Source organism: Scyliorhinus canicula, chromosome 14 (assembly GCF_902713615.1).
Source record: "Scyliorhinus canicula chromosome 14, sScyCan1.1, whole genome shotgun sequence".
NCBI classification, from domain to species: domain Eukaryota; kingdom Metazoa; phylum Chordata; class Chondrichthyes; order Carcharhiniformes; family Scyliorhinidae; genus Scyliorhinus; species Scyliorhinus canicula.
Genome location: NC_052159.1, coordinates 5477425 through 5504202, shown reverse-complemented (window position 1 = coordinate 5504202; position 26778 = coordinate 5477425). Strand labels below are relative to the sequence as shown.

Here is a 26778-nt window from a genome sequence, read left to right as displayed (position 1 = left end):
ACTTAATTGAACTCGATCCAGACTCCAGCCAATATGCACACAGATGCACTTTCCAGTCAGAATTATTGGATATTGATCAGCAGCTAAAACATTAACCCATTTTCCCCATCCCTAACCAAACAATCAGACCTAATGTTTAACTTCGTAAACGGTCCAAAGGTGCGTCACAGAGGCAATTATTTCACACCTAGCCACAGAGGGAGTTACTGAAGCAGGAAACCCTTGGTGAAAAAGTTTTTTTTTCACTTTCTCCTCTTGTGCACTCTCCTCTTAAAGAGGTTTAGAAAGGAAGCTCAAAGGTTCAGCACGCAGGCAGCTGAAGGTACGGCTACCAATGATGGGGCGATTAAAATCAGGGATGCCCGAGAGATCAGAATTGGGGGAGTGCAGGGATCTCTGACGGTTATAGGGCTCAGAGGTTACTGTGACAGGGAAAAGTGAAGCCACAGATTGAAGACAAGGGAGCAGAATATAGAATTTGAGGCATTGCTGAGCCGGAAGCCAATGTAGTTCAGTGACCACTGGGGTGGATGGGACTTAGCCTGCGAGCAAACGTTTGAATGACCGGTGTTTAGCACCGTTACTTCACAGAGCCAGGGACGCTGATTCGATTCCCAGCATGGTAACTGTTTGTGCGGAGTCTGCACGTTCTCCCCGTGTCTGCGAACAGGCGCCAGAATGTGGTGACTAGGGGATTTTCACGGTAACCTCATAGCAGTGTCAATGTAAGCCTACTTGTGCCACTAATAAAGATTATTAAGAGTAGTTTATGGAAAGTGAAAGTCAGTCAGGGCAGTACTGGAAGATTCAGGTCTGAAAGTACCAAAGACAAGAATCAGCGGATGGGCTGAGACAACAGTAAATAAAAGTTTGGTTTTAAATAAAGTTAAAGGATAGTAAACTCTCCTATTGACTCTCCTCTAAAAGCAGCACAGCCAATCGCTTACATTCTATCACAAGCTTCTCCATCATTGCTCTGCGAAACACCAGCATCCACCCAGATGTTTCCCAAGGCTGCTGTTGCCTCCCCTCAGCTATGGAGGAAGAGGCAATACAAACGGCAAGCGAGACCACCAAAGCAAAAAAAGGATCAGACAAACAGTGACCTTACTTTATGTCCTGACTCGATCGGGACACTGGCTTCCCCTTGGCCGCTCCAGTTTCATCTTTGTCGACTCTAATCCATTCTGTGGGACACAAAACAAAAGGGGAGAGATTCAGCTGTGTTGTGATCAGTGCAATATTCTGTCCAGTCAGGATAAATAGACTCAATGAACTACAAATGGTTGCTTAAAAATCTAAACCATTGAACAAGGTAGTGTGGGAATAATCTGGAATTTGGTGGAGATGTTGTACTTCATTGGCACCACCAGATGGGGCTGGAACACAGTAACCAGCACAAAATAATATTTTTCAATAGTATCGGGCAGTGAATCAGCCCACTTGACAATTCAGTGCTTTTCAGGTTCAACGACCTATGCAGCCAAAAGCAGAAAGCAATCTACAAGGCTCCACAAACAGCAGAGAGAGAAGCTGCCAGCAAATCGAAGGTCCAAAATTTGTGACCTCTGGGGCACAGCAAGGAGAGGGGGAGGGTACCCTAAAGATGCAGCTAGCGCTGTGTCCTTTCCCTCGACTCTCCACAGGAGGTCTCGGAACTCGCAGCACTGCATTATTATTCTCACCTGGCCCAAGTCAGAAGGTTGGGTGAGAAAGATGCGGCTGCATTTCAGAGTAAGTAAATAGATGCAGGGAGAGAATCCGACTGGGAACACCACTCCACGGAGTTTACAGCATTATGCTGCACCATATCGTCAAGGTGTCAACCATGGCTCAGTGGAGGCGTTCTCACCTGTGAGGAAACTGTCAGTTTAAGCCCCACTCGAGATGTGGCTGCAAAATTCTCGGCTGACATTCAGTGCAGTACTGAGAGTTCCAATGATGCGGGTAATTCTCCCAATGTCCCAGCCAGCATTTAATCAAAGTCAGACACATCGCCTGATCATTCCACCACATCACTGGAAAATTTTAATGCATGCAAATGGACTACCAAATGCCAACACAAAAATTAATGTTTTTAATAGCAATTATTTTGATACAAAATGTTTTGAGACTCTTCGATATCTACTTGATACCTTACGTGACATATTGATAACGTTACTGGACCAGTAATCCAGAGATCATGGTTCTCACAGCAGGGTCGGAAACCCAAATCCAGATGGTTTCCAGCTTGTGATCCCATGCTGTAATTACCCCTGCCTTGACCAAGAGAGGAAGTAGTTTCTGAGAGAGTCAGCAGAACAAATGCTCATAAAAGTGGCCATACAGCCAGAAGGATAAGAAGCATGATCCGGCATGAGATCCCAGGCCCTGATAACTTCCTCTGCATAAAAAACTTTCACCTCTCCCCGCTTTGAACCCAACATTGTGCTCGAACATCACCATACTGTGGATTCATCAAATTCTCACCCTCTCCAGCCTGTTAACAAGCTCAAGGAGCTTAATGAGCCATTGATTGGGAGCAAATGGGTTCCACAAACTACCCCTTCCCACCCTCCATTTGAAAGTCGAAGCCCGTTCCGGAGCTCTCAGGAGATAGAGATGTCCTCCTGTAACGCGATTTTAAAAACACGCGCGCACCCATTCCCAACCTGCTGCCAATGGAAGATCCCGCCCCATGAGTTCGAATCCTGGCCTGACATTTCCAAAAAAATTGGAAATGAAAAGCTGGCATCATCTATAAGCAGCGTTAAAAAATCAAACTATTCACAAATGTCCTCGTGGAAAGGAAATGCACCGCCTTTCCTGTGTGTGTAAACTCCAGCCCCACACTAACTTGGTTGGTCCAGAAAGCCCCTCAGGTGGTTAAAAGCGCCAGGTTTCCCAGCATAGAACCCACTGAAACACCGAAACATGTCCACACATCTGTAACATGAGTGCAGGTGAGAACTGTTCATTGAGTCAATTCTTTACCTCCAATCTTGTTTCACAACTGTGTTCTTCTCTTGAAATAATACAATGAAAAGCTCCAAAACTCTGCATTTGCAACAAATGTCAGCCTGTTTTATTGTTTTTCATGCATTAAATATAAATATTAAAAGTCTGCATATATTTCCTATCAATTTTTCCACTATAAAGCTATGTTCACATTCATAATTAAAACTGCTATGTAAACCCGTCACACTGCTCTGCTGTGGTGATGTGACAAGTTTACATCGGTAGTTTTCATTATAAATCTAGTCAAAGGAAATTCCAATGACAATGAGGGACAGAATGAAACAGTGTTATTTTTAAAAGCCCCCAGAGAGTTTTAAAGTCAATCAAGAGGGGGTAGTTTTCACTATAAATGTGGCCCAAGGAATTTCTAATGATAAGGACGGACAGCATGAGGCCATATTATTTTTACAAGTCCCTAAAGAGCTTTTAAGTCAATTCTGAGGGGCCAGTAACTCATTGTGTGAGGCTCTTGTCGATGTTTATTCATTAGAAAATGCTGCATAAATGCAGGAGTTCAAGAGAGACAACGCAATGATGGTGAAACATAAAACTTATTGAGACAGAGCCAACTGAGACAGAGCATTTTTAAACAGAGTTCAAAGTGATGCCACATCACGAGTCTTTCAATCATGGTTGGCTGGTTTCCCAGAACTTGGGGGGGGAATAACTGCCAGGAAGTGTCCTCTGCTTCTCCTGTTGGAGTGGGAAAGTGACACTTGAATTCATTCATTCACAATAAAAAATCCACAGAATGCAAAGAAAACCAGGGTTGGTTCCAATGCCACAGAATTACACAACATTGGAATGGCCCATTAGACTTAGTTGGTCCATGCTGTTTGTTTAGGTTTCAAATGAGGCTGCGCCCACCCCTTATCTCCTCAACCTATCAGCATACGCTTATGGTTTGGCCTACTTTCACCAACCTGGTAGCTTACCCCATACCTCCCATCACCTGAAGGTACAAACTGATGCGGAGGCAGTTCTCCAGTCGCTGGCCACCTTCCTATTAACTCACTGCCAGCCCCGCCAACCCTCCCAACCGAATGGCGACTCGAGCCTGTGAACCGTGACAGAAAAGCAACTGCAGAATTTTGGGGCCTTGTCCTCGCCTGTCAGGACAGGCAGCTGCCAGAATAGAAACACAACTTCGAATGGTTAATCCTAGATGTTGAACAAGAGGAGAACGTCACACAAACCACTCTGCCCTTTACAAATAATGCAAACAAAAAGGACAAACACCTGAAGCCATTCAGAATCAACACAAAGCTGACACAGTCAGCTATAACCACAATCTTCCTTTTAAATAGGGCAGCTTCTGGCCCACTCAGACAACAGAGCCTACAGGCTCATCAAAACCTGTATTAAACACAGGCTTCTAAATGAAAGCACCCAGATTGCTCATGCTGTTGCACTACACACCGTAAAGGCGCTCCCGAGTTCCGATTCTCTCTGCGGGCACTCGAACCTTCATGGACCCGCGGATGTTGCCCGTTTCCTCTCCTCTGTGTGACAGTGAGGTCAGGAACTGTTGAGCGGTGCTGCCAATCATTGACTTCAGTGCAATACAGCACTCTCCTGCGGGGGAACAAAAGGCACCAGGAGATCGTATTAAAATGAGGGACATGGCATCAAACAGAAGAACTTAATTGAACATCAATCACACTGTCAGCTGGGGCTCAGGCTGGTACCGCTCTCTGCTCACAGTAAGAAACTCCTGGGTTCTAACCTGGGCGGGGACGTATCTGCAGTACGGAGAGCGTGGAACAGAAGGCATGCTACACGGTGGGGGGTTAGTACGGAGGGTGCTCCACACGATTGTAGGGTTAGTTTGGGGGGGCGGGGAAACTGCACTATAGAATTGGCCATCTTTCGGGTCCAACAATAAACAGAAACACTGTTTGCCTTTTCTGGTGAATGTAAAAGATGCCATGACACTATTTAGATAAACAGGAAGCAGTTCTGGTACTGGACAGAATCTACCCCTCAAACAACATCATCAGAATGAGATTAGCATGGGGACAACCATGCAATTGAATAGTGTTCTTAACATTGAAGAACACAAGGTACTTCGCAAAGATGTAAGGGAAATAGCAATCAAGGTAGAGAAGACAACTGTGTGTACAGGTGACTAAAAGTTTAATCAAAGAGACAAATCCCAAAGGGTTCGAGTAAATTCTAGTCAAGAGATCAGAGGTAACAGAAGGCATGGTTGCCAATGGTGGAATGAGAGGTGGGGCATTACAAAGAGGTGAGAGTTATTGAGCAGAGTTTACAGGTATAAAAGGAGGTCTGAGATATTACACAAGATATACCAAACAGAAATAGGCCACTTGGCCGAAACAATCCTTGTTGATGTTTGCTCTCCACTTGAGCCGCCTCTCCTTCCTCATCTAATTCCATCAGCAAAATTCTCGACCCCCTCGTCCCTCATATGGTTGTCCAGCCTCCCCGTAAATGCAAACTATTCCCTGTGGTAATGAATTCAACATTCTCCCGGTAAGGACGTTTCTTCTGATTTACCTGTTGGATTTCTTGGTAACGGCTGGTGGCCTCTCGTATCTGCTGATTCCCAGAAGGGTTCTTCTCCACCAGGGGCAAGGTACAAGCAAAGCAAGGCGAAGGAGGGTTTGGAAAATAAGGAGATGTATTTGAAGCACTGATGGGAGGACCTGGGGGCAATGTGAGTTACTGAAGCTGCTCATGATGGGCCAAGAGGGCCGTGTGTTCGAATGGATATGACAGTAGCTTCTTGAACAAACTGAAGCTGATTGAGAGCATTGGGGAAACTGAGTCTACAGGTAATAATGTCATGGATGAGGGCTTCTGTGGCAGGTGGCTGATGCTGATTAGGTCACATTTAATGCCCAGGTAAGTGCTCGAGGCCTTTCCATTCACGAGGTGATGATGTAATGGTATTGCCACTGAACTAGCCATCCAGAGACCCAGGGTAACATACTGTGGTCCTTTTGGGAAGGAAATCTACCATCCTTACCCAGTCTGGCCTAGTGACTCCAGACCCACAGCAACATGTCTGACCCTTAACTTCCCTGTGGAGTAGCCTAGCAAGCCACTCAGTTCAAGGGCAATTAGAAATGGGCAATAAGTGCTGGCCAAGCCAGCGCGCCCACATCAGTGATTGAATAAAACAAAAAAAGTGAACCACGTAGTGTGGGACTGGAGTCACATGGAGGCGAGATTGGGTAGGGCTGGCAGATTCCCTTCACCCACACTCCGAGCAGCACTGTAAAGGGGTGAAGCAGAATGCCTCCAGTTTGCCCCAGTGCACCCTACAACACTGGCAACACTTACCGTACGATTCGTAACCATCCACGGATTTGACTGTGAGGAGGAGGTGCTGGTCCTGAAGGTACTCGATATCCGACAGAATTGGCTTCAGCTTTAAAACAAAACAGATGCATCATTCCTGATCTGAATGATAACTTGGCCATATGTTCCATGATATTTTATAATTCTGCCCTGACACTAGACATAGTTAGTACGCTGGCATCTATATCTTTCAGGGAAGACAAGTCAAGTCAGTATAGTTTAATGATGGAATATAATCGGAGTCAGAAGGTTGTGGGTTCCAGTCCCACCCCAGAGACTGGAGGACAAAATCCAGGCTGCTCCCCAGCAAATTACTGAGGGAATGCTGCACTGTCAGGGGTGTACCGTCTCATCCAAAAGGCGATATCCAGGTACTGGATGGAACATATCCCATGACCATAATTACGAACAAGAGCAAGGGAGCTCCCCCAACATTCTGGCCAACATTTAATCCAAAATCAACAGCACAAAAAACAGATGATCCAGGTCGTTGTCACATGCTAATAGGGAGCATGCTGTGTGCAAATTGGCTGCTGCATTTCCCACATTGCTACACTGACTACAATTAACAAATGATGACAGTGTAAATAGTTTTGGGACGCTGTAAGGGGTTTATGTAAAAGCAAGTCATTTCCTTCTTAACCCCATCTACCCATTTTCTCATCATAAATCTCAATCCCACCTACCCACTTTCTTCCCATATCTTGCTGCTGTTTGTGGAAGCTTTCTGATGCATATCTGTGCTACATTGCCAGGTGGCAGCAGTGACTACACTCCCGAGATCATGAAAGGCATCGTTACTAAGGCAATTCTTTTTTTTCTGCCGTAAACAAGTATTAGATACAGAAAGGCAGCACATGGCCAGCAGAAAGAGAAGCTGCCTGTTTGACTTACCGTTGGGAGCTGCCTTGAAGACCAGCCAACCTTCAGAAACTTGATGTTGTCACTGCTCTGTGTATCGTTTTCCGAACTTTTCCTGAATTCTGCAACGGAACAAGGGAACAAGGTGGTAAGTTATTTTCCTCCACTCCCAATCTTGTGGATCTTTCATCATAGCTAGCTAGCCAGAATAGCAAATGTTGGCAGGATATTCTACTTGGGTGGGAGGAAAGGTGAGCCGGAGGGAGCTGGTGGAGGAAAATGGAGTGGGGAGGGTTCAAGGAAGTGGAGAGGAGGAAGCACACATCAAAACAGTTCCCACCCTCTGCAGTCTTCTTCCAACGTCCAGACCCTCTATGCTCTGGCAAAGGGCCCGCCATTCCACATGTCAAGCCTCATTTCCCTGCTGCTTCATTGGTATCAAGGTCATCCAGGGTTAAGAGCCAAAAATTACATTCACCCAAATTTATCTACAGGACCAGAGGGTTGCAGCGTGCCTAGCAGCAAGATGGGATACTGCTTTGAGAATTCGTTATTGAGCAACAAAAGAACAAGTTTGGGGGCCAAAGATAAGATGGGTCATACTGTGATTGGGATGAGGGAGTTAAGATGATGAGCTACAGTAAGGTCAGGGTCACATGTAGAGATAGAAATGCAGTTAAATTGGTCACCTCACATTTGTTTAGAGAAGGGGGACTACAAGGTGCAAGTTATTTTCCTCCCCTCCTGATCTCAGCTGGTTGGAGTGTTTTGTGCAGGTGGGGGAACTGGACAGGGCTCGTGTTTCCAATGGCTGCACAAGAAAGGGCAGCTGAAAGGTGGGACATTGGAAGAGTTGTTGCAGTTATATCGTAATGACTGAAGTTCTCTCCGAAACACCAACCTCTGCACACAAACAATATAACAGACGCAGCATGGTATTTATGAATAACGCAGCAAAGTTTGTTCAACCATGGTATTGAGCACGGTAGCACAGTGGTTAGCACTGTTGCTTCACAGCACCAGGGTTCCAGGTTCGATTCCCAGTTTGGATCACTGTCTTTGCGGAGTCTGCATATTCTCCGTGTCTGCGTGGGTTTCCTCCCACAAGTCCCAAAACAGACGTGCTGTTAGGTGAATTGGACATTCTGAATTCTTCCTCTGCATACCCGAACAGGCGCCGTTGTGTGGCGACTAGGGGATCTTCACAGTAACTTCATTGCAGTGTTGATATAATCATGGAATCATAGAATTTACAGTGCAGAAGGAGGCCATTCGGCCCATCGTGTCTGCACCGGCCCTTGGAAAGAGCACCCTATTCAGGCCGACACCATCACTATCCCCGTAACCCAGTAACCCCACCCAACCTTTTTGGTCACTAAGGGCAATTTAGCATGGCCGATCCACCAAACCTGCACATCTTTGGACTGTTTGTGACACTAATAAAATATATTACCATGCTTACGCTGATTGCTATTCAAGTGTGAGTGATGCTTACGTGACGACTTGCTGTTATCAGATTTAGAAACCTCAAGTTCACAAATGAAACAAATCACCAAATTGCAGTTCCAATTCAAAAGCAGCTTGCAGATCACACAGCAGACAGGATTTGGCTCAAACTCTCAGTTGCACTTCAAAGGCATCATATCCACAAACATGTGGACCCTTCTATATCCCCTTCACCCCACCCAGAGTAAATTACTGTGTCAGCCAGCTTTCTTCTTTTTTTAAAAATAAATTCATTTTTCCAATTAAGGGGCAATTTAGCGTGGCCAATCCACCTCCCCTGCACATCTTTGGGTTGTGGGGGCGAAACCCACGCAAACACGGGGAGAATGTGCAAACTCCACACGGACAGTGACCCAGAGCTGGGATCGAACCTGGGACCTCGGCACCGTGAGGCAGCAGTGCTAACCCACTGCGCCACCTTGCTGCCTCAGCCAGCTTTCTATCCATCTCAAGAGACTTGTAATTTTAATTTACTCGAACTATGACAGAGTTTTACACACAACATCAAAACAATAGCAATCTCTGAACTTCGCATCAAAGGACGTTAGTTTCCTTAGCCCAGCACGACCATCTCCAGCAACAGTAAGGAAATTATAGAATACACATTATGTGCATGCCATGATCCAAGTTATTTACAGTGATTAACAGGGAAATGACCCAATTATCTCCATTATGGCGGGGTCTAACCTTGCCACTTTGGTTTTATTATTCATTTTCAGAAACATTGGCATTGTTGGTATTAATTGTCCAATCCCTAGCTACCCTAACAAGGTGAGAGTGGGCCACTGCTGTCTTGAGCTGAGCAGCGATTTGATACAACTCAGGTGTTCCGCTAGAGCAGTTCATAGGGAGGGGTGGTTAAGAGTCAACTATGTTGTTGTGGGGCTGAAGTCACGTGGGTCAGATCAGATATAAACAACACGTCAACGGTCCAGTGAACCACCTGAGGTTTTTATGGCCTCAGTCCAGCAGCTTCTTAGCCACTTTCACTTCGAAGATTGCGGGCTTTTGATATAAAACACATCATCGGTTTCAAAGATCTGCACCTGGGCCTCCGTATTTGTTGATTTAGCGTTTTTAATGTGGAACCTGGAACTCGGGGAAACACCTGACGAAATAATAGAGGATCAGTAAAAATAGGTTAAAAAAAGGAGGGCGACCTCAAATACATAGAAATATACATAGGGAAAAAGGAGGAGGCCATTCAGCCCTTCAAGCCTGCTCCGCCATTCATTATGATCATGGCTGATCAAGTTCCATACCCTGATCCCACCTTCCCTTCCATATCCCTTTAGTCCCAAGAGCAATATTTAATTCCTTCTTGAAATTACACAACATTTTGATCTCTACCTTCTGCAGCAGTGAATTCCAGATTCACCACTCTCTGGGTGAAGACATTTCTCCTCACCTCAGTCCTAAAATGTTTAAACTCCAATGAATATAACCCTAACAACTTAGTCTCTTCCTCATATGAAGCTGGTTTAGCACAGTGGGCTAAACAGCTGGCTTGTAACGTAGAACAAGGCAGCAGCGCAGGTTCAATTCCCTTACCGGCCACCCCGAACAGGCGCCAGAATGTGGTGACTAGGGGCTTTTCACAGTAACTTGATTGAAGCCTACTCGTGACAAGAAGCGATTATTATTATCCCAGGAATCAGCCTGGTCAACCTTCGCTCTACTCCGTCCATAGCAAGAACATCCTTCCTCAGGTAAGGACACCAAAACTACACATAATACTCCAGGTGTGGCCGCACCAATGCCCTACACAATTGCAGTAAAACATCCCTATTCCTATACTGAAACCCTCTCGCTACGAGGGCCAATATACTATTTTTGCCTTCTTTACTGCCTGCTGTACCTGCTCGCTTACTTTCAGCAAGTGATGCATGAGGACATCAAGGTCTTGCTGAGTATCCACCTCTCTCGCTTTACACCCATTAAAATAATAATCTGCCTTCCTATTTTTGGTACCAAAGTGGATAATCTCACATTTATCCACATTATACTGCATCTGCCATGCATGTGCCCACTCACTCAGCCTGTCCAAATCAGGCTGAAGTATCTCTACATCCTCCTTGCAACTCGCCCTCCCACCTGACTTTGTATCATCTGCAAATTTGGAGATTATACATTTAGTTCCCTCGTCCAAATCATTAACATATAATGTGAACAGCTGGGGTCCCAGCACAGATCCCTGTGGTACCCCACTCGTCACTGCCTGCCAGAAAAAGTCAGAAAAGGATCCACTTATTCCAACTCTTTGCTTCCGGTCTGCTAACCAGCTTCCTATCCATCTGAAGGCACCACCCGCAATCCCATGTGCTTTAACTTTACATAGTAATCTGCTATGACACCTTGTCAAAAGCCTTCTGAAAGTCTAAATAAACCACATACGCCTGTTCTCCCTGGTCAACTCTATGAGTTACATCTTCAAAGAATTCTATTAGATTTGTCAAGCATGATTTCCTTTTCATAAATCCATACCGACTTAGTCTGATTATGTCATTGCTTTCCAAATGCTGTGCTATGAAATCCTGATAATGGACTGTAGCAACATCCCTACTTCTGCCGTTAGGCTCACTGGTCTATTGTTCCTCGTTTTCTCTCGACCTCCCTTTTTGAATCGTGGGGTTATATTAGCTACCCTCCAATCTGTTGGAACCATTCCAGAGTCCAAAGAATTTTGGAAAGTGACCACCAATGGATCTACTATTTCTTTTTTTCTATAAATTTAGAGTACCCAATTAATTTTTCCCAATTAAGGGGCAATTTAGCGTGTTCAATCCACCTAGCCTGCACATCTTTGGGTTGTGGGAGCGAAACCCACACAAATACGGGGAGAATGTGCAAACTCCACATGGGTGGATCTACTATTTCTAGGGCCACTTCCTTAAGTACTCTGGGATGAAGATGATGAGGCCCTAGAGATTTATCCGCATTCAATCCCATTAATTTCCCCAAAACCATTCCTCTACTAATACTTATTTCCTTCAGCTCCTCACTAAACGTGTGTTTCTCAGAACTTCCAGTACATTATTAATTTCTTCCTTTGTGTAGACTGAAGCAAAGTATGAATTTAGTTCCTCAGCCATTTCTTCGTTCCCCTTATGAATGCCCCCGTTTCTGACTGTAAGGGGCCTACATTATTTTTTGTCAATCCTTTTCTCTTTGCATACCTATAGAAGCTTCTATAGTCAGTTTTTATGTTCCCCGCTAATTTACTTACATCTTGTATTTTCCCCTTCTTAATCAATCCCTTGGTCTGCCTTTGCTGAATTTTAAACTGTTCCTAATCTTCAGGCCCAACGCTTTTTCTTGCTAATTTGTATGCTTCTTCTTTGAAGCAAATAGTATCTCCAACTTCCTTTGTAAGCCATGGTTTGGCCACAGTTCACGTTCTACGCTTGCGCCAATAATGAATAAACGACTTTTGGAGTTCACCTGTTCGTTCCTTGAATACCTGCCATTGCCCTTCCTTTATGTAATGTTTTCCAGACCAGCATACCCCACATCATCCTAGTTTTATTGAGATTCAGGACCCTGGTCTCAGAATCAACCAACTCACTATCCACCTTGATAAAGAATTCTACCATATTATGGTCACTCATCCCAAGGGTTCTCTCACAACGAGATTGCCAACTAATCCTTTCTCATTGCACAATACTCAACCCAAGGTGGCCTGTTCCAAGGTTGGTTCCGCCAATAAAACAGGGAGACCACTTTTGGCACATTTCAAAGTGGCTGTTACTTTTCAAAATGTATTTTTTAATGGGGTGCGAGTGTCAGTATCAAGGCCAGCATTGTTACCCACCCTTAAATTCCTCCGAACCGAGTTGTCTGCCAGACCATTTCAGGAGGGCAGTTAAGAGTCAACCACACTGCTGTGGAGCTGGAGAGATCTAGGCTAGACCAGGTAAGGACAGCAGATTTCCTTCCTGGAAATACATTTGGGAACGAGATTGGTTTTATGACAATTAATGATAGTTCCCGCAGTCTTCATTACCAAGGCTAGCTTTCAATTCCAGATTTATTAATTGAATTTAAATTCCATCAGCTGCCTTGTTGGGATTTGAACCCATGCTCCCAGAGCATTCGTCTGAAGAGTCTCTGGATGAAAGTGCAGGGACATCATCATTATGCCACTGTGGGTCATGGGAGCAAGAGCTTCCATTCACTGTTACTCACCTTCCAGACAGGTGGAGTAGAACTCAATGAAGAACTTAGTCCTGCTGGCAGTTTTCACGATGGCTTCGATGTTCTCAAAGTCGATGTAGGCCTGGTCAGATGTCTTGGAGAGACCTGCATTTAAGCATGAGGCAGGAGTAAGTAATAAGCAGCCAGACTTTGTCAATTTCTTGCCTTGTTAATAAAATCACTGGAGTCAGGGGTCAAGCCAGCTCAGAATGTTTTCATTAAACAGCTCGCTGGATAGAACAACTGGCATAAGAATTTAAGAAACATAAGCTTAGTCTATGTGGCCCCTCAAACATGTCCGACCATTCATGATCATAGCTGAAGCTCGCACTCCAGCCCAATTCCCTTAATGCTCAAAAGTCAATTAAATCTCAGTCTGGCAGCAACTGTCGCCCGTCAGTGCTGACTGGAGCTGGGCAGAAAAAACATTCAACCTAAAATCACTCACTAACACATTCATATACCCCACCAATGCACAGTGGATAAATTAAATGGATTCTACAATGTACAGACCATCTTCCACCTTTTTAAGACAATCCCTCGGGATCGAGGATGACCTGGTTCCACGGGTTCGGAGACAGCTGATAAAGCACGATTTGCAAACTCTGCCACATGCGGGCAGGTGGCGCATGAATAGTTGGGCAGATGAGTTGCTTGGAGGTTTGTGCGTGCTCTCCGACTCCTCGGCTTCACCTCTGCCTGTTACTGATGAAGTGTCTCCATGTGTTTGGTACCTTCCCAAATGAGCCTCGCTTATTTAGGTTGGTCAACGGTCAGGGTCTCCTATGAGTCCACCGGGAAGTTTGACTTCTCAGGGATCCATAGAATGCCAGAAATGCAGAAGGAGGCCATTCTGCCCATTGAGTCTGCACCTACTCTCCGAAAGAGCACCCTACCTAGGCCCTCTCCCCCTTCCCTGCAATCCCACACAATTGACTACGGCTTATCTATCCAAACTGTACATCCCAGGACACTAAACGGCAATATAGCATGTCCAATTCACCTAACCTGCACATCTTTAGACCGTGGGAGGAAACCGGAGCATCCTGAGGAAACCCAGAGAGTCACGGGGAGAAGGTGAAAACTTCACAAAGACTGTTACCCAAGGCCAGAATTGAACCCAGAATTCAGTCCAAAGATGTCCGGGGTAGGTGGTTTGGCCATGCTAAATTAGTGTCCTGGGATGTGAGGGTTAGGTTATGGAGTTACAAGGATAGGATGGGACATGGGTCAGCGCAGACTCGATGGGCAGAATGGCCCCCTTCTGCACTGTAGGGATTCTATGAACCCTGGTTCCTGGCGCTGTGAAACAGCAGTGCTAACCATGGTGCTGAGGTCATCCCGAAAATATTTCCACAGTCCTACTGGGAATCTCCTGCTGGGAATCTCCTGCTGGGGCCAAGTCCCCAAGTTAAATAGTTGCTTTGGGAGTCCAGTGTCAGGCTCGACATACGAGCGACATGCCCTGCCCAATGATGCAGGTTATTTAAAGCAATTAATGCCTTGATGCTGGGCACGTTGGTTTGGGAGAGGCCAAAGACCAGACCTTTCCCAAGTGTGATCCCTCATATATCCAGAGTTTGTAGATCCCAGCCAGGGCAATGGGAGAGGAATGTCACAATTGGCCACAATGGGAGAAGATAGAGAAGCAGAAAGTCAGGAACAATGATTTAGGATTTGCTACTCCTGATAATTTAGAATGACTCCACAGTCTCATGTGTGTATGTTTGACAATAGCAAAGTCAGGTTCAGTTCAACTGATTCCTGTTACTGAAGCAACTTTTTATCCAATTGTCACTTTGCCCTGTATCCCACGAACATTCACTTTCTTGACCAATCTGCCATTTGGGACCTTGTCAAATGCCTTGCTAAAATTCATGTACACCACATCCACTGCACTACCTTCATCTACTACCCTTCTTGCCACTTCCTCAAAGTATTCAATCAAATTTGTGAGCAAGAGTTTCCTTTAACACATCCATGCTGGCTATCTCGGGCAGCACGGTAGCACAAGTGATTAACACTGTTGCTTCACAGTGCCAGGGTCCCAGGTTCGATTCCCTGCTGAATCACTGTCTGTGCGGAGTCTGCACGTTCTGCCCGTGTCTGCGTGGGTTTCCTCCGGGTGCTCCAGTTTCCTCCCGCAGTCCAAAGACGTGCAGGTCAGGTGGATTGGCCATGATAAATTTCCCTGAGTGACCAAAAAAGGTTAGGAGGGGTTATTGGGTTATGAGGATAGGGTCTAAGTGAGGGTTTAAGCAGGTCGGTGCAGACTCGATGGGCCAAATGGCCTCCTTCTGCACTGTATGTTCTATGTATCCCTGACTATCTATGTGACAGTTAATCCTTTCTCTCAGGATTAATTCTACTAATTTGCCCAGGTGGGTTATGATGACAATCCAATAGTTTCAGGGTCACCATTACTGATGTCAACTTCTTATTCCTGTATCTTGTTTGACTGAACTTCATTTAAATTCCCAGATGCCATGGTCGGATTGAATTCATATCTCCTGATCATTTGTCTTCTGGGTTACTAGTTGGGTAAGATAACCATTATGTTACCATACTCCTTCATTGCAATGACGATCATATTCTGATAAAGCCTGGGAGACCATGCCATGCTGATCAAGTCCAGAGTCCCAGCTATTTTCAGTGACCAGCTTCATTATTCACCGTCTACAGTAGCCTCGAGTGTAGCACTCGTGTGAAGCACCTTTAATAGACCTTGGAAGCATGAAGGGCAAAGGATCGCATTCACAATCACTGCTGCTGTGGATTTCTGTGCTCACATCAGCTGTAATCCCAGCAAACACTCCTAGCTGCTTCAAGTTACACAAAACAGGTCACAAAGAACAGGCCCCTCACATTCATAATGACTGACAAAGTTACTGTATAATTGCGTTCAACACACGTAATCACAACAACCTTGAGCAATGTGTGCGCAGCTAGGAATACGACAGACATCAACTAACCACTTAGCTGAACCGGTCTCTCTCTCTCAGGCTGCCGAATGGTCAGAGGTTTATTGTTGCCTCTTCACTTCTTTGCAGTCCATTTGGCTCAACGGGTTTATGTCAGTGTTTGTTCTTCACATTACTCCTATCCTCAACTCTCACATTCAACATTGCCCTCTATTTCTTCGACATTCACGTGTTAATCTACACAATATGCCTCAACCACGTGGTGGCGAATTTCACTTTCTCACCATTCGCTGGGTGAGTAGGTACAGAAGTGGTCATTTTTATAATATACGGAATGGTGACAGTAAACTTACACAGAGCAAGGTTCCACAAATAGCAATGTGAATGACCAGAGAGGCTTGTTTTTTTTTTTAAACATGTTGATTGAGTTATAAATATCAGCCAGGACACTAGTGTACAGTCACATGGGATCTTTTGGCATTCATCGGAGAGATAATGCAGTGCGCCTGGGTTTGAATTCTCATTGGATAGACTAACCCAGCCTTGCCCTGCTGACAGTCCAGTATGACCCCAATCCTGACCCTCTGACAGTGCTGAACTCCCTCAGTACTGACCCTCTGACAGTGCAGCACTCCCTCAGTACTGACCCTCTGACAGTGCAACACTCCCTCAGTACTGACCCTCTGACAGTGCAGCACTCCCTCAGTACTGACCCTCTGACAGTGCGGCACTCCCTCAGTACTGACTCTCTGACAGTGCGACACTCCCTCAGTACTGACCCTCTGACAGTGCGGCACTCCCTCAGTACTGACCCTCTGACAGTGCGGCACTCCCTCAGTACTGACCCTCTGACAGTGCGGCACTCCCTCAGTAAAGCAGTAGAGCTCTGCCTGGATAATGAGACTGAAATCTCTACCCGGAGGCTTGATCGTTTACCTTTGAACCAACTAGAGTCACTAGCCATGCTGAGCAATGATATTACATTGAGGGGCTGTTTAGCACACTGGGCAAAATCGCTGGCTAAAAGCAGATCATAGCAGGCCAGCAACACGGTTCGATTCCCGTAACAGCCTCCCCGAACAGGTGCCGGAATGTGGTGACTAGGGGCTTTTCACAGTAACTTCATTGAAGCCTATTCGTGACAATAAGCGATTTTCATTTCATTTCATTTATCCAGTGTGCGACAAGTCACACAGAGCAGACTCTATCCGTGGGTTAGTGAATGCATGCAGTTCTGACAAGTAAGTTTACTGTAACTGGCGTGAGGCTTTGGAACAAAGAGCGAAAAATATCTTGTGTTTATTTATGTCCCCCCTCCCACCCCCCAAAAAAACCACCGAGTTGGACGGGGGTATCAAAATATCTGGATCAGCCCAGGTAAACGGATTTGAATGACAGAACAGCAACGAGGGGTTGAACGGCCTCTTTCATGTACCAATACTCCCGGTTGAAACACCATGTGAAAGCACTCACCTTTTTTAGATACAAACTGCGATGTCACACCAACTTCGAAAGTACCAAAAGCTGGTGAGTGGTCACTCGTCACAATATCGTCCGTGCAACCTGAGGGAGTGGGAAAAAAATGTTTTTTATTGATTCGGGGGATGTGGGTGACACTGATGTGGCTAGCATCTATTGCCCATTCCTAATTGCCCTCGCCTTGTTCCGCCATTTCTGAGGGCATTTAAGCACATTGCTATGGGCCTTGAGTCATAGGTAGGCCAGAACGGGTAAGGGAGATAGATAACCGTCCCTAAAGGACATTAGTGGCCCAGGTAAGGGGCAATTTAACATGTCCAATCCATCTACCGTGCACATCTTTGGGTTGTGGGGGCGAAACCCACGCAAACACGGGGAGAATGTTCAAACTCCACAAGGCAGTGACCCAGAGCCGGGATCGAGCCTGGGACCTCGGCGCCGTGAGGCAGCAGTGCCACCCACTGCGCCACCGTGTTGCCCTATGGGTTTTTAAAACAATGAACAATGGTTGCCTGGTCATCATTCTACTTTTAATTCCAAATTTTTATTGAATTCAAATTTCACCATCTGCCATGGTGGGATTTGAACCCAGAGAATTACCCTGGATTACTAACCCAGTGACACTACACTATGCCATCGCCTCCCCTACTTCACTAATGGGTGTGGTCTACATCCGTGATCAACAGGAGAAACACACTTGATGGGCCGAATAGCCTTATTTTGATCTGTGCTTTATTTAACTTGCGTTCAGATGATTTATTTTTAAGTTGGCCTCTGCAATTCCAATCTTGGAGACATCTGGCAGGGCAGTTGAATAAAGGTAACCCATCATCCCATAATGCGAATGTCCACTATTTGTACCCGATTGCAGTCGGCAAAGATTACATTTGCGAAATACAGAGGAATGTGGCTTAGGAGTAGGTCATTGGGCCTTTCGAGTCAGCTCCGTCATTTAATAATATCATGCCTGATCTGACTATGGACTCATGACAGCTCAAGGGAGACATTCAAGATCAGACAAACACAACTTTGATAATCTGTCTGCTATCATAAAATCTACAAGCGAGGTCCTGACTCAAGATTAGATTAATTGACATTCAACTTGGCTTCTGACTGAACCAGTTCAAATGATCATATTTCCAGGGAGAGTGTGCTGGAGCTGTGAGGGGAAACCACACAGGAAGATGGCCCGTGTCCAAATGCAGCAAGATAGACAATATCCAGGCTTGGGCTGACAAGTGGCAAGTACATTCACCAAACAAGCGCCAGGCAACTACCACTGCCAATAAGAGAGTCAACCATCTTCCCTTAACATTCAATGACTCTAACATCACTGAATACACCACAATCAGCACCTTGGAAAATGAACCAGCTATATTCTTTATAAATACTGTGACTAAAAGAAGTCAGCAGTTGGGAATCCTGTGGCAAGCAACTCCCCTCCTGACTCCCCAAAGCCTGTCCACTATCTGAAAGGTAGGAGTCAGGAGTGTGATGGAATACTCTCCACTGGTTTAGCTCACTGGGGCTGGTTTAGCTCACCAGGCTAAATCGCTGGCTTTTAAAGCAGACCAAGCAGGCCAGCAGCACGGTTCGATTCCCGTACCAGCCTCCCCGGACAGGCGCCGGAATGTGGCGACTAGGGGCTTTTCACAGTAACTTCATTGAAGCCTACTCGTGACAATAAGCGATTTTCATTTCACTTGCCTGCATGAGTGCAGCTCCAACAACACTCAAGAAACTCAACACCATCGAGGACAAGCCACCACCATCGCACAGTGACAGTAGTGTGTATCACCTGCAACATGCAGAGCAGCAACTCTTCCCAGACTCGTTCGACGGCACTTTCCAAACCAACAGCCTCTACCACCTAGAAGGACAAGGGCAGCAGATGCATCGGAACACTACCATCTGGAGGTCCCCCTGACTTGGAAATATAATCACCTTTCGTTCACTATTGCTGGGTTAAAATCCCAGAACTCCTTCCCTAATTAGCACTAAATGCTGGCCTAGCCAGCGATACCCACATCCCATGAACAAAAAAAAATTGTCAGAAAATTCAAGAGAACTGCAGAGATGGTTGGCAGAAGAAGTCTTTGAGGAAGAGGGAAAGAGCAAATTTAACATGGTTTCGAACTACAATTGACGCTGTGCCGTGTCAACTAGGCTACATGCTGGCCTGCTCACCTCCGCTTAACAAGGTTGCGGGTTCAAACTCTGCTCTGGGACTTCACCACATGCATTAGGCAGCCATTCGCATGCAGTACCGTGCATATCAGGTGTTAAAACAAGGCACCATCTGCCAGTCTGCCAATGTCAACAATTACATGTGTGAAGAAAGATGGGATTGTATTTAATATTTGGGGGGTTGGTGTTACTCTGTGAAGCAGGTTTGCATGTCTGTGGCGTGACTAATTTAATTAATCTGAAGACAATTGGGCTGCCAGGCTAAGACATCAAAGGAGTGTAGGTGAGGAAAGCAATCACATGAAGTAAATATGGCTAAGTTGACTTTTCTACAAGGAAGTACGTCCTGGGTAGAAAGCTGTTTCAGAGACAAAGGAGGTTTGTTGTGTTCAGTTGTATTATTTCAGAGGGAAGTAAAAAATGTTTTACAACTTAGACAAGTTCATAAATAAATAAAGCAAGGTTCATAGAATCATAGAATTTACAGTGCAGAAGGAGGCCATTCGGCCCATCAAGTCTGCATCAGCCCTTGGAAAGATCACCCTACCCAAGCCCACTCCCCCTCCTGTCCCCGTAACCCAATAACCCCACCTACCTACAGACCTTTGGATACTAAGGGACAATTTAGCAAGATCAATCCACCTAACCTGCACATTTTGGACTGTGGGAGGAAACCGGAGCACCCGGAGGAAACCCAAGCAGATACGGGGACAACGTGCAGACTCCGCACAGACAGTGACCCAAGCCAGGAATCGAACACAGAACCCTGGAGCTGTGAAGGAACTGTGATAACCACTGCGCTACCGTGCCGCCCATTAGCATAGTGGGTAGCACTGTTGTTTCACAGCTCCAGGGTCCTGTGTTCGATTCCCGATTTAGGTCACTGTCTGTGTGGAGTCTGCACATTCTCCCTGTGTCTGTGTGGGTTTCCTCCGGGTCGCTCCGGTTTCCTCCCACAAGTCCCGAAATACATGCTGTTAGGTACAAAGAACAAAGACACAGAAACAAACCCTTCAAGCCTGTGCCGACCATGCTGCCCATCTAAACTAAAATCTTCTACACTTCCTGGGTCCGTATCCCTCTATTCCCATCCTATTCATGTATTTGTCAAGATGCCCCTTAAACGTCACTATCGTCCCTGCTTCCACCACCTCCTCCAGCAGCGAGTTCCAGGCACCCACTACCCTCTGTGTAAAAAAAACTTGCCTCGTACATCTAATTTGGACATTCTGAATTCTCCCTCTGTGCATCCGAACAGACGCTGGAATGTGGCGACTCGGGGCTTTTCACAGTAATTTCATTGCAGTGGTAATGTAAGCCTACTTGTGACAATAAAGATTATTATTATTATATTTTAATTTACACAAAAGTGGGGGCAGGAGGAAGAACAAAGATTTTCATGTTCTGGGAAAGGGGTGTTTCAAAGAAAGAAAAGGTTAATAGAATCAAGGTGCAGGAGAAAAAAAACTACTTGAGGAGAGATGCAAGAGCTGTGTTGGGAACAGCCATACACTCCTCTTGGAGTGTCGCTCTCTGCTGGGAAGAGGACTGTGAAGAGGCAAAGTGAGGCAGCTTTAAAACTAACTCAGAAAAGTGTCTGTTTTTCAGAAAGCAGGATTTTGTTTTAAAGTTTCTTGAATTTTCACAGCAAAGTGGGAAAAAGAGACGCCACGTGGCATACCTTCCCAGAAAAACAGTGGGTTTGCCTTGTAGTAATATCCTGGAATTTATAGATTAGACATCGATAAGGAAATGTTGCCTAAAGGCTTGTTTACTTATTAGTCTGACCAAGTAGGGAATAGTTTTGGGGGCATTTTTCTGTAAGACTACTTAACTGTGTAAATGTAATCTTGTTTTCAAGTTTTCTTTTCTTATCCTAAGAAATGTTTTAATGTAATAATTAAAATCCCCAGAAGTGTTTTTTTTTTTAAATTCAGCGTACCCAATTATCTTTTCCAATTAAGGGGCAATTTAGTGTGGCCAATACACCTATCCTGCACATCTTTTAGGTTGTGGGGGCGAAACCCGGGGAGAATGTGCAAACTCCACACGGACAGTGACCCAGGGCCGGGATTCGAACCCGGGTCCTCAGCGCCGTAGCAACAATGCTAACCACTGTGCCACCGTGCTGCCCCATTGTTTATTTTTTTTTTAATTTAGAGTACCCAATTCATTTTTTCCAATTAAGGGGCAATTTATCACGGCCAACCCACCTACCCTGCACATCTTTGGGTTGTGGGGGCGAAACCCACGCATACACGGGGAGAATGTGCAAACTCCACACGGACAGTAACCTGGGGCCGGGATCGAACCTGGGACCTCGGTGCCGTGAGGCAACAGGGCTAACCCACTGCACCACCGTGCTGCCCGAATCCCCTGAAGTGTTAATGGAATTTGTGGCTTCTGACTTCAGTATCTTCTCATAATCAAAATACAAAAGAGTTGTGACGAGCTTGCCACGTTTGTGGGGCGGCACAGTAGCACAGTAGTTAGCACGGTTGCTTCACAGCCCCAGGGAACCCGTGTTCGATTCCCGGCTTGGGTCACTTGTCTGTGTGGAGTCTGCACGTTCTCCGCGTGTCTGCGTGGGTTTCCTCCGGGTGCTCCGGCTTCCTCCCACAGTCCAAAGATATGCAGGTTAGGTGGACTGGCCATGCTGAATTGCCCTCGAGTCCAAAGGTTCGATGGGGTTACGGGTATAGGTCTGGGCTTAAGTAGGTGCTCTTTCCAAGGGCCGGTGCAGACTCGATGGGCCGAATGGCCTCCTTCTGCACTGTAAATTCTATGATTCTATAAATTACCACCTGCCGGACCATAATACACAGCAGGACTGAGTTCTCCCATCAACACTCACCTTTCAATCAAGGTCAATGACAGGTTTATGAGTCAGTCATTCTACTGATGCTAGTAGAATCCTACTGTGTATAAATGACAATATTTGCTTCCAGGTCAGCAGTAACCCCACTTCAATGGTAGTTGAGTGCGAAATGCTATGGAACATTGATGAGTATGGTGCCATAGAAATGCAAGTTCTCTCTTCCTTTTTTATCTCAAGGACAACAGAGTGAGTTATCTTGGAGTGCCGTCAAAGTGGCAATGAGGAAAGTTTTTTTTTAAATGAAAGAAATATACAGGGAGGAAAATCAGAACAATTCCTGCAACGACCCACATAATTACAATGGATGCGAGGACCAGTAAACCCACAACCAAGCTGTGTGACCGCATACCCGAGGCAACATAATGTTCGATTGCAAGGAGTGGAAGGGAGCAAGGTACAAAATAAATGAACTTCTATCCTTCACCATTTTTGAACACACGGGCTGAGACACACAGACGTGCATCGATTGTCTCAGAATTGTGCACGCGGAGATTCCAGTAGGCTCCTGTTTGAAGGCACAGGGAAAATGGTGAGGGAGGGGTCACTTGGCCACACACGCTATCCACGAGACATACAAATGGAAGCGTCAGCTTTGAGAGCAGCTCTGAGTCGCTGAAATTCCAATGCTGAACTGCAACAGCTGGCTCCTTGTGGTGTTTTGGATCTGATCCCATGATTACTGGGTATCTGATTTCATGGAGACACTGATGAAGACCACATGTTCTTCTTCTTTGCTGTGGTTTGTGATCGAGTTGAGATGGATTTAGAATGGGGGTGGGGAGGGGGCGCAAAAGAGAGGGGAATCATATATATGAAAAACAAAAGTAAAGGAAACATCAGTGCAAAACAAACTGAACAATAGGCTTGATTTTATACCATGCTCCTCCCAAGCATTTATATCACCTCTCTGTCATGTTCCACATGCAATCATGTGGTGGCTGGTTTAGGTGACTTTAGGCAAAGATGATCGCGATTAGGGCACAGCAATATCCCAGAAAGAAAACCCCCAAGATAAATAACCAAAGACAGGGGAAGGATAGTTAGCTCAGGCACCCTGGCTCTTTGAGAAGATCTCAGGGATCTTTCACATCACAGGCAGACGGGATTTCAGTTCAACTTGTTATATATTTTAATGTCCTTAAATTGTCTGATTTACAAATCAATTCTGCTATTCACACAGTTCAGATAATTTGGCGAAAACCCACATCAGCGTCATGCAGATATCTGTTCCCTTCAATATTCTTCCCCCAAAACTCTTCAGCTTTAAAGACAGGCAAATGAAAGGAGATTTTGTAGAGTAGGAATGGGCAAACTGCAGTCACATCCAGCTGGTGGGACCTTTTGATATGACCCACGGCTGTGTCTGAGGATCCAATAAACACAGGAAGCAACATTTGGTAAGTTAACCATACAGTAAATTAGCAATTATCGGTGGTCAGAGGTTGTCGTTTTTCAAGGAATATATGGCTACCCACAAAAGAGAGGAATGCACTCTGAGAAGCACGCAGAGCAGTACAAATAACTGGACGCTTGCGACAATATTTGTAGTCTAGCCAAGGATGGTGGACGAAAGAAGTCATGCTGATTAATTCAAGTCTAATGTTTGGACTTTAGGGCAGCACGGTGGCACAGTGGTTAGCATTGCTGCCTACGGCGTTGAGGACCCGGATTTGAATCCCGGCTCTGGGTCATTGTCCGAGTGGAGTTTGTACATTCTCCCCGTGTCTGCGTGGGTTTAACCCCCACAACCCAAAGATATGCAGGCTAGGTGGATTGGCCACGTTAAATTGCCCCTTAATTGGAAAAAATAATTGGGTATTCTAAATTTATAAAATAAATAAATAAATAAATGTTTGGACTTTAGGATTCCAAGGCAGACTGGCACAAGTGAAACATCAGTGAAAGGCAGAGATAACGGAGATGTTGGGGTCATGGTGTCAATGGTTATTATACAACCTCTATTAACCTTTAGTCCAGCTCATGGAAACAGGACTTGACTCATTGGGGTATAGAAGGGAAAGGGAATTATCAGTCAGGTGATTTGCCACGAGCTGCTCAATTAGGCCTTCTCATGATTACCTCAACAGGAATTGGAAGAGGCTGAGATTGCCAATATCCATTATAATATGTCCTTTTACAATCCTTGGTTTCATTATTGTACTGCATAGGGTGCACGGTGGCGCAGTGGGTTAGCCCTGCTGCCTTACGGCGCCGAGGTCCCAGGTTCGATCCCGGCTCTAGGTCACTGTTAGTGTGGAGTTTGCATATTCTCCCCGTGTTTGCCTGGGTTGCGCCCCCACAATCCAAAGATGTGCAGGATAGGTGGATTCACCATGCTAAGTTGCCCATTAATTGGAAAAAAATGAATTGGGTACACTAAATTTGTAAAAAAAAATTATAAAAAATTATTGTAATGCATCATTAGGATACTGCAGGGATGGGGCTGCAGGGATGGGGCAGCACGGTGACGCACTGCTGCCTCATGGCACCGAGGACCCGGGATCGATCCTGGCTCCGGGTTACTGTCTGTCTGGAGTTTGCACATTCTCCCTGTGTCTTCGTGGGTCTCACCCCCACAACCCAAAGATGTGCAGGGTAGGTGGATTGGCCACGCTAAATTGCCCCTTAATTGGAAATGTTTTTTTAAAAAAAGGAACAGCCTATTTTAGATTATAGTGTAATGTAATAAGAAAGGGATTAATTATAGCTTTATAAAGGAGCCTTTGGGAAATAGTGACCATAATATGATAGAATTTTACATTAAGTTTGAATGTGGTACAGTTCATTCCGAAACTAGGGTCTTAACTTGAACAAAGGAAACTACGAAGAGATAGGGGGCAAGTTGACTATGGTGATTGAAGAAAACATTAAAATATTTGACAGTAGACAGACAACAGCTAAAGAAGCATTGCATGATCTACAACAAATATACATTCCTCTTATACACAAACACCCACCAGGAAAGGTGAACCATTCATGGTTAACGAAGCCAAAGATTGCATTTGATCAGAGGAAGTGGAACATATGGATGACAGAAGTGGCAGTAAGCCCGAGGATTGGGAGCACCTTAGAATCCAGCAAAGGAGGACCAAGAAACCGAAAAGGAGAGAATATGAACACAAGCTAGCGAGAAATATAAAAGCAAAGTCCAAAAGCTTCTCCAAGTATGTAAAAAGGAAAAGAGAAGCCACGCAAATATGGGTCCAGTGCAGGCAAAGGCAGGAGAATTTACAATGGAGAATAGAGAAATGACAGAAAAACTAAACAATTACTTTGCGTCTGTCTTCACAGAGGAAGATACGAAAAAATCTCTCAAATACTCGGGAACCAAGGGGCGTGTGAAAATGAGAAACTGAAATAAATTAGTACCAATAAAGGTAGTACTTGAAGAATTAATGGGATTGAAGGTTGATAAATCCCCTGGATCAGACCTACCATCCCAGAGTGTTGAAAGAGGTTACTATAGAGATAGTGCGTGCACTGGTGATTATCTTTCAAAATTCTAGCTTTTCTGGAAAGGTCCCTGCAGACTGGGAACTTGGAAATGTAGCCCCATTATTTAAGAAAGGAGGCGGTGAGAAAATAGAAAACGAGAGAACTGTTAGTTCGATGTCAGTAGTGAAAAAAATGTTAGACTAAGGATATGATATCTGGACATTTAGAAAATATGACTGGGTAGAGTCAACATGGATTTATGAAAGGGAAATCACGTTTGTAGGAATTTGTTTTGAGGATGTTACTTACAGGTTAGATAAAGGAAAACCAGTGGGTGCTGTGGATTTGGATTTTCAGGAGGCTTTAGATAAGGTCCCATAAAGAGGTTAGTAAATAAAATTAGAGCACATGGGTTTGGGGTAATATACTGGCGTGGATTGAGAATTGGTTAACAGACAATACAGAGTAGGAATAAATGGGCCATTCACAGGGTGGCAGGTTGTGTCTAGTGGGGTACAGCAAGAATCGGTGCTTGGGCTACAGCTGCTCACAATCTACATAAATAATTTGGAGATGGGGATCAAATGTAACATTTCTAAATTTGCTGATGACAAAACTATGTGGGAACGTAAATTGTGAGACTTCAAGGGGATTTGGACAGGCTAAGTGAATGGGAACGAAAATGGCAGATGGCAAATATGAATAAGCGTGAAGTGATTCACCTTGATAGGGGATAAAAAGGCAGAGTGTGTCTTAAGTGGTCAGAGACTGGGAAATGTTTTTTTTTCTTAAGTTTAGAGTACCAATTCATTTTTCCAATTAAGGGGCAATTTAGCGTGGCCAATTCACCTACCCTGCACATATTTGGGTTGTGGGGGCGAAACCCATGCAAACACGGGGAGAATGTGCAAACTACACACGGATAGTGACCCAGAGCCGGGATCGAACCTGGGACCTCGGCGCCGTGAGGCAGCAACGCTAACCACTGCGCCA

General features: G+C 45.3%; 1 protein-coding gene across 1 annotated transcript in view; it reads right to left on the bottom strand.

Moving 5' to 3' along the window:
• The window catches only part of inppl1a (inositol polyphosphate phosphatase-like 1a), a 219207-nt gene that overhangs the window by 10667 nt on the left and 181762 nt on the right, over positions 1-26778 (bottom strand). The window contains exons 19-24 of the mRNA XM_038817686.1: positions 17280-17369; positions 12877-12990; positions 7219-7307; positions 6307-6394; positions 4417-4572; positions 1112-1187 (exon numbers count right to left, since the gene is read on the bottom strand). Coding sequence (XP_038673614.1) covers positions 1112-1187; positions 4417-4572; positions 6307-6394; positions 7219-7307; positions 12877-12990; positions 17280-17369 — 613 coding nt within the window. The remainder of the gene's footprint in view (positions 1-1111; positions 1188-4416; positions 4573-6306; positions 6395-7218; positions 7308-12876; positions 12991-17279; positions 17370-26778) is intronic.